General features: G+C 43.7%; 1 protein-coding gene across 1 annotated transcript; it reads left to right on the forward strand.

Annotated features, from left to right (window-relative positions):
- The first annotated feature begins 211 nt into the window (after nucleotides 1–211).
- LOC131231060 (uncharacterized) lies at nucleotides 212–636 on the forward strand. The gene has a single exon (XM_058227149.1). The coding sequence runs from the start codon at nucleotides 306–308 to the stop codon at nucleotides 576–578; it is 273 nt and encodes a 90-aa protein (XP_058083132.1). The 5' UTR covers nucleotides 212–305; the 3' UTR covers nucleotides 579–636.
- The last annotated feature ends 8,617 nt before the right edge of the window (nucleotides 637–9,253 follow it).

A 9,253-nucleotide genomic window follows, 5' to 3' on the forward strand; every position in this document is an offset into this window, starting at 1 on the left:
CCGAGAGAGAAAGAGAGATTTTTTCCCCAAAACTCTCCCGCCTGAGAGAGAGAGAGAGATTTTTTCCCCAAAAATCTCCCGCCCGAGAGAGAGAGATTTTTTTCCCCAAAACTCTCCCGCCCGAGAGAGAGAGAGAGAGAGAGAGAGAGAGAGAGAGAGAGAGGCGACCAAATGCAGAGAAGGAAAATCAAGTGGGCATTTCTGACATTTCTCCGCGCTAGATTTCTCCTCTCTCGCTTCTGCAGAAGAAAAAGAAGAAGAAGAAAAGCTAGGGTTAGGGTTTCTAATATTCAAATCTCTCTCCAATGGCTTGGAGGAACTTCTACAACGAGGTCAAAGGGCTGAAAGTGAGGGATCTGCCGGCCCATATAAAGCCGATGCTGTCGATCGACTACTTGAAGAAGTCGATCAGCTGGGGCTTGGACAACTACCATGCCAAGTACATACAAAAGAGCTCCATCGAACCTCTTTATCATGTCTGCATTGGCGGCATGATCTTCTCCTACCTTGTCGCTCTCCACGAGGAGAGCCGCCATCTCGAGCACCAGCAACACGCCAAGGAGCATGGCGGGCATTGATCGGTTATCGCGGTGATGCAGGGTTGATGATGGGGTTATTCAGAGGTTGATTTGCGTCAAGAATTGATGTAGAGCAGGCCGCAGACACTTTCATGTCCAAGATGAATCAGAGAAGGCCGATCAGAGACAGAAATCATTAAGACCATCAGAACCATAAAACAGACATATCTTGCAAACCGGAATGAGTTACTCGACGTACCATATATGATTTTAGGGTAGGACAAGCTACTTTAGCCAACCAACCCATCTATGTCGGGTTGCCCACGTCGAATTTGCGAGATTCCATCCTATTGACGGTGAAATTCCATGTTTAGTTCCGTTTTTACTATAAATAGTAAGTTTTAGTTTGATTATAACTCTTCATTCATTGGGCTTTAGGAGTTGTGTCCAACATGAAAAGTGCTTAGAATAATTAGGAGAATAACGTGGTTAAGCCACATACGAAACTTACTATAAAAAGTAAAAACTAACGCAGGGGAGGACGTGAGGTCGAGCATCGTCTTCCTCAAGAGAATAACTATTCTGAATCCACGGAACTTCTTTGGACTCCTCACAGAGACTTCTCGAATCCACGAGGAAAGAAAGAAGAAAATAGAAATAAATTATAATAAATTTGGAATTGATTAATGAATCAGTAAAAACGAGTTCACAACCCTTTAAATAGGGGTACCAAGCAATGGGAAAGAAATCAAAATCAAACTACAACTCAAACTCCTAGAATCCGTGACTTAATATAAAGGGTAAACTTACTATTTATAAACGGTCGTGATGTCTACTAGTGCGCAAGGTTTTCGGCCAAAAATAGTAAGTGTCCTATTTGGCTTCACCAAATCGTTCTCCTAATTATTCTAAGCTCTTTTCATGTTGGGTGCAACTCCTAAAGCCCGACGAATGAAGAGTTATAATTAAACTAAAACTTACTATTTATAGTAAAAATGAAATTAAAACAGGGAAACGATAGTCGATCGAGGGGTTTTTCACAATTCTAGGCTGCGCAACCCGGCATAGAGGGGTTGGTTGGCTAAAGTAGCTCGTTCTACCCCAAAATCATATATTTTACGTCAGATAACTCATTCCGGATTGTGAGATACGCCCGATCTAAGGTCCGATGGTCCGGATCACTTTTGTCGTTAATCGGGCCTTTTCTGATCCATCTTGGCCATGAAACTGTCCGCAACCTGCTCTACATCAGTCCCCTCCACTTCAAAAGAACTCGTCTTCGAGTTCTCATCCTGCGCTGGTTCATGATACTTGGTCAGGTTTGCGACGTTGAAAGTCCGTGAGATTGCCATGTCATCGGATGATTGGTACCGGTCCAATCTTTTTATTCTTCAACTTGTTGTACGTTCCGGTCGGAAATCGTTCTTTGCGCAGATGGACCATTACTTGGTTGCCCACCTCGAACACTTTTTGTCGCCGATGCTTGTCCGCTTGCTCCTTGTACTTTTTGTTCGAGGCATGTAGCTTGGTTTATACCTCTGCATGAATGCCCATGATCTTGTCAGCCATATGTTCCACTGCAATGCTCATGCCTGGGAGCTTGGGCAGAGGGACCTAGTCTAGTGTGTGGTAAGGTACTCGTCCATAAATAACCTGGAATGGAAATTTTTCTGTCGATCGGTTCACCATGTTGTTGAATGCAAACTTCGCTTGAGACAAGGCCAAATCCCACTGCTTTGGTTTTTCTCCTAAAATATATCGAAGGAGGTTTCCCAACGTGCGATTCACAACCTCAGTTTGACCGTCAGTCTGTGGGTAGTAGGTGCTGTTGAACTGAAGTCGTGTATCGAATTAAGTCCACAAAGTCCGCCAAAAGTGGCTTATGAACTTCGTGTTACAATCAGAAGTAATAGTCTTGGGAACCCCATGTAACCGCACAATTTTTCTGAAGAATAGATTCGCCATGTGTGTTGCATCGAGAGTCTTCTTGCATGAAATAAAGTGCGTCATCTTGGAGAAACGATTTACTACCACGAACACCGAATCCATATCGCATTGTGTTCGTGGGAGACCAAACACGAAGTTCATAAATAAATCCTCCCAAGGGTCGTCAGGCATGGGTAACGGAGTGTAGAGGCCCGTATTATGAGATTGCCCCTTAGATGTCTGACAACGTTGGACTACCTTTCCCACATCACGTACCAATTGCGGCCAGTAATACCGTTCTTCCACAAGAGCTCGCGTCTTGTCTCGCCCAAGGTGTCCACTGAAGCCACCTCCATGTAGCTCTTGGATTATCTATTCCCTTAGCGAACTGCTTGAGATGCACAGTCGATTTCCCTTGAAAAGGAACCCGTCTTGCATATGTAAGTCACCGAGGTGACCTTCTTGGCATCTAACCCATGCGTCCTTGAAGTCGTCGTCATCGGCATATATATCTTTGAGGCGCTCAAACCCGACAACCTCATTGCTCATAGTGACTAACAAAGTTGCACGGTGACTCAGTGCATCAGCTACTTTGTTCTGTTGCCTTGACTTATGTTTTAGTACGAACGTGAATTCCTGCAAAAACGAGATCCATCTAGCATGCACACGGTCAATGTTAGCTTGACTATTAATGAATTTGAGAGCTTGATGGTCCGTGTAAACTATGAATTCCCTTTGAATCAAATAATGTCGCCAGTGTCGTAGTGCCTGGACCACCGCGTATAACTTGATCTCATATGTAGACCACTTCTTACGTGCATCACTAAGTTTCTCCCTGTAGAAGGCTACTGGCCTAATTCTTGAGACAAAACTCCCATAATTTCGACATATGAGGCATCACATTCAACTTCAAACAGTTTGTCGAAGTTGGGAAGTACAAGAACCGGGGTCATGAATAATCTGTGCTTGATTTAGGCAAAGCTCCTGTCAGCTTCATCAGTCCACTGAAACTGCCCTTTCTTTATGCAATCTGTGATTGGTGATACAATGGTACTGAAATTTTTCACGAACCAACGATAGAATGTCGCCAGTCCATGAAAACTTCGCATTTCGTGAATATTTGTAGGAACCGACCATTCTCTGATTGCCTTCACCTTTTCCTCATCCACCCGAATGCCCGTGGATATTACAACAAAACCCAGGAACAATAGACTATCAGTTATGAAGCTACACTTTTTTAAATTAAGGTACAGTTTATTTTTAGTGAGCACTTGAAGGACCTTCTTGAGGTATTCCATATGGGTGGTTTCGTCTTGACTGTATATCAAAATATCATCGAAGTAAACCACAACGAACTGCCCAATGAAAGGTTTCAGAACTTGGTTCATCAATCTCATAAATGTGCTAGGCGCATTCGAAAGACCGAAGGGCATGACCATCCATTCGTATAATCCTTCCTTGGTCTTAAAGGCCGTTTTCCACTCATCACCTGACCGTATTCGAATCTGATGGTAGCCGCTCCTTTGGTCCAATTTAGAGAATATTTTTGCACCTTCTAGCATGTCTATTATATCGTCCAATCGTGGTATAGGAAACTTGTATTTTATGGTGATTTTATTGATGACTCGGCTGTCGACACACATGCGTCAACTCCCATCTTTCTTTGGAGTCAATAGAGCTGGTACAGCACATGGACTCATGCTCTCTCAAATAAGACCCTTACGAATCAACTCCTCTACTTGTCCCTGCAGAATCTCGTACTCATTCGGACTCATTCGATAATGGGGACGATTAGGTAAACTGGACCCAAGAACAAAGTCAATATGGTGTTGGATATCCTGCATGGGGGGTAACCCATCGGGAAGGTCATTGGGCCAGATTTCTTTGAATTCATGTAGCAGGGGCCTTAGTTTTTCAAGGATGTTGGTAGGCTCGAGTTCTTTCCCTTTTACAATTAATGCATAAGTCTGTCCTGTTTCCTTGGATTCTTCCACGAAGTCCCGTATGATTAAGAGAAAATGACCCTCCACTTTAGAAGTTTTAGGTGGTCCCTCTAGATCCATAGGGGCCAATATGGTCTTCCGGCCGTCCTTGACGAAGATATATATATATATATATATATATATATATATATATATATATATATTATCTCGCCCTTTATGAGTGGCGTCACGGTCAGATTGCCAGGGCCGACCGAGTAGTATGTGACATGCTTTCATGTCAACCACATCGCATACTACTTCATCCTTATAATGTTTGCCAATTGAAAAGGATATGGTGCACCGTTCAATTACCTTTGTTTCGCTGACCTTCTTGATCCAACCGATTGTATATGGAGAGGGATGACGCTTCGTTTTCAATTGTAATTTTTTCACCATGACCTTGGAGACGATGTTCTCGCTGCTTCCACTGTCAATGATCACGTCACAAACCTTTCGATTCACTGTACACCTAGTGCGGAAGATGTTATGCCACTGTGGATGCACTTCTTTTCTTGGCGCATATAATAGTCGCCTCACGACGAGCGAATCGCCGTGATCTTGTTGAATCCAACTTGAATCATCTGTCTCGTCCTCGGTGGTATGCTCTTGTTCTTCAATATATAGATCTTCATAAGTGTTATCAGCACTACCATCATTGATGGTGAAGTTTGCCATTTTTCGCTGGGGACAAGTATTTAATAGGTGGCCTGGTTGGCCACAACGATAGCAGTTATCAGGCCTTGGCCGAGCATAGGGGTTCGGGATTCTACTTGAATCAACAGCGGTCGATACGCCCCTTTGGGGTCTAGCTTGTCCGCTTCTCTGATCTCGGTTCTCAAACGTAGGAGGTTGAGTGCGTGCTCCTATGGGCTCCTTCCCCTTAGGTTGTGCAGTTCCCTGGGGCAGACCTGCCACAGGGATCCGTGTGTTAGGACGTTCAAGTTGCGCTTCTGCCCGAGTAGCTAACTTGATCGCATCATTCATCGTCCAAACGGACTGCATCTGGACCCGATCTTGGATAGCCATACGCAATCCACCGTTGAATCGGGCGATTTGCTGCGATTCAGTCTCGACCAAATCGTTACTCGCCGCCAGGCGGTAAAATTCTTCTGCGTATTCTCTCACCGACCGACTACCCTGTCGACAATTTTGGTATTATTAGAATAATACCAAATCGTAATCGCTAGGGAGGAATCGGGCACGTAATAGCTGCTTCATCCGCTGCCAGGTGCGGATTGGTGCTTTCGTCTGCCTGGTTCGCGCAAGTTGCAGTTGTTCCCACCAAGCTGAAGCTCCTCCTTTTAACTTCTAGGCCACAAGCTTGACCTTCTTTGCTTCAGGGATGTCCATATAGTCAAAAAATCGCTCAACTTCAGAAAGCCAATCGAGGAAATCCTCAATGTGTAGTTGGCCATTGAAGCTAGGAATATCAACTCTCATCTTGAATTCTCGATCCGTTCGATCTACTCGTTCACCGCCATGTCTGGGGTGTTGGAAGATTATGTCGTCGATTTTCTCCTCATTGGAGCCCCCTTCCTCAGGAATGACCCTTGGATGCACTGCCGGTACTATCCTCCGATCAGGGTGATTAATTGGGGGCGGATGATTGCCACCAGGAACACGGAGTTGCCTTAGGCTTTCCACTAAGAGATCCGTTATGCGGTCAATGGAAGCCTGCAGCCCTTGCATGGCTTGCTGATTCTCTCGTTGCGCTACTTCGAAAACTGCCGCCGTTAAAGGTAAATTCCTTGGAGCACCGCCCATGGGATTGTTGCCTGACCTGTCGTTAGAAGCCATCAATCCGAGGAGAAACCTCGCTTTGATACCAAACTGACACAGGAGAGGACGTGAGGTCGAGCACCGTCTTTCTCAAGAGGATAACTATTCCGAATCCACGGAACTTCTTTGGACTCCTCATAGAGACTTCTCGAATCCACGAGGAAAGAAAGAAGAAAATAGAAATAAATTATAATAAATTTGGAATTGATTAATGAATCAGTAAAAACGAGTTCACAACCCTTTAAATAGGGGTACCAAGCAATAGGAAAGAAATCAGAATCAAACTACAACTCAAACTCCTAGAATCTGCGACTTACTATAAATAGTAAACTTACTATTTATAGACAATCGTGATGTCCACTAGTGTGCAAGGTTTTCAGCCAAAAATAGTAAGTGTCCTATTTTGCTTCACCAAATCGTTCTCCTAATTATTCTAAGCTCTTTTCACGTTGGGCGCAACTCCTAAAGCCCGACGGATGAAGAGTTATAATCAAACTAAAACTTACTATTTATAGTAAAAACAAAATTAAAACAGGGAAACGACCGTCGATCAAGGGGTTTTTCGGCTCGTTTTTATTAATGAATTAATCAATTTCGAATTTATTAGAATTTATTTTTATTTTCTGCTTTCTTTCCTCGTGGATTCGAGAAGTCTCTGTGAGGAGTCCAGAGAAGTTCCGTGGATTCGGAATAGTTATCCTTTTGAGGAAAATGGTGCTCGACCTCACGTCCTCCCCTGCGTCAAGAATCCCATCTGTTTGGTGTTTTTTTTTTTTTCCCGCTTTCACTGGCTGTGTAGCAAAATAGATGCTAGTCCCTTTTCAATGTGGAAGCATTGACTGGTGAAATAATTCCAGTTTGTCTGTGGATTTATGATTAAAAAAAAAAAAAAAAAAAGGTGGGCATTTCTGACCTCGAATTTCAAATGGGTTCAGTCCGATCTTCTTCTTGCAAAACATTTTTTTTTTTTTGTGGGGATTGTGAATACAGGTTTATATAATTAATGTTGTTTTCGTTTTCAATGTTGATTAGATTTTGAGTGAAGAAGGGATCGGCTTTAGTGAAATGGAGAATTGCTGTGACTTCTTGGAGTGGCTTGGACTCGACATCTGTTTTGACAGGCATCCACGCCGTTCATCTATTTTGACAGGTATCCACGCCGTTCATCTCTCTATTGCATAGTGGTTGTTGAATAGCCACCATTAAAAGTTTCCTGGGGCCACCGAATGTTTATTGTTCAGCAATCGGATCCGAACCTTGCGCAATCCGATCCGACTCGATTTTCCTGACCGAGTCGGACTCGGATCGGTTCAGACCAGCACATGTTCGGGTTTGACCGAGTCAGTTGACTCAGACTCGGTCCCGGTTCTGTCCGAGTTCGGGTTGGGACATGTAAAATCTGGACCTGGTCGGGTTGGGCCAAATCCGAGTTGACTCGGTCCCATGCCTAGCTCTAAAGCTAGGTGGGGCACACAATGATATTTGTGAGAAATCCACTCTGTCCATCATTTTTATCATATCATCTGATAAATGTAGCCTAAAAAACGAGGCAGATCTAAAACTCATGTGGGTCGTACGGCTTGGAAACAATAAGTGGGGGAATTCCTGTGGTTGAAATTTTCCTGGGTCCACTATGATTTATATATGTCATCCATATGGTTCATGAGGTCATTCTTACTGGGATGAACTGAAATTATAAAAACATTAACATAATCCAAAACTTTTGTGGCCCCTTGAATATTTCAATGGCGGAAGCTTAATCCTCACCTTTTCCTATCGTGTGGCCCACTAGAAGTTGGATCAATATCATTGCTGGGTCCATATTGTAACATAATCTAGAAAAACTGATGGCCGGGATAGATATATCAAAAACATTACGGTGGGTGCCACTTACACATGTTACTACTTTTAATACTCATGTGACCGCATTTTCGTAATTTGCAGAGAGGATGGGACTTTTAATTCTTTAAATTAAATAGAGTAGGGACGCCGGCTGGCTACTGAACCAGGCGGTAACGAGTCTTGCTACGGATGTCACGTCACCGTGTTCTTTGGGCCCACCATGATGTATGTGTTGTATCCACACCATCCATCCATTTTGAGAGATCATTTTAGGGAGTGAGCAAAAGAATTAGGCAGATCCAAAGTTCAAGTGGACCCCACCATAGAAAATAGTAGGAGCTGACTGCTACCGTTGAAACTTTCCTGGGGCCGACCATGATGTTTATTTGAGATCCAACCTTTTATAAGTTAAAAAAGACATGGAATAAGGTAAAGCATAAATATTAGTTTGATCGAAAGCTTCTGCGGCCCAAAAAGGTTTTAATGGTAGGCATTCAATTTTCTATTGTTTTCTATGGTGGGGTGCACTTGAAATTTGGATCTTTCTCAGTCTTTGCATTATGCCCTAAAATGATATCACGGAATGGATGGACGGTGTGGATACAATACATACATCACGGTGGCGCCCATGGAAAGTGGTGATGTCACTTCATTAGGGGGGAGCGAAGAAAAGAAATGAATTGAACATAACGTTTACCCTTTATTTGGCCGAGTGCGTGCACGGGCAAACGGAGAGAGACGTCCAAGGGAACTCCAAAGAAAGAGCATTAATTGTGAGGGACCACGCTCATCGCATTCAACCAATTGAATATCACCACGTCACTTCAGTAGCGTTTTGGCTACTGAAGCGTTCAGTATCCAATCCGCTCCCGTCGTATAAAAGGAACAGAATCCTACCTACAAATGGTGCTACTTGATTCCGCCACATATTAAAACCCAGAAGGCTAACGAAAGATATATCTCTCAGGGCATCATATGGTGATGGTGTGGCCCACTCGCTCGGCCAACTCGCATTTAGATAATGATGTTAATCCTACCGACCAAAAAAGGAAACGATACGGTGGAGCCGATAGAATCGGAATATGGTAGAGCCGTCTCTTCATGGGAGCCAAATCAGGTGAGTCCGGGTAACAGCTTAGTGGTGAGTCGTGGACTATGGGGCCCACCTGTATGTACGTGTTATATATCCACGCCGTCCATCCATTT

Source organism: Magnolia sinica, chromosome 17, assembly GCF_029962835.1.
Source record: "Magnolia sinica isolate HGM2019 chromosome 17, MsV1, whole genome shotgun sequence".
Classification (NCBI taxonomy): Eukaryota; Viridiplantae; Streptophyta; class Magnoliopsida; order Magnoliales; family Magnoliaceae; genus Magnolia; species Magnolia sinica.

Coding starts and splice junctions, on each gene's coding strand:
- LOC131231060 (XM_058227149.1), top strand. CDS start 306: ATGGCTTGGAGGAACTTCTACAACGAGGTCAAAGGGCTGAAAGTGAGG.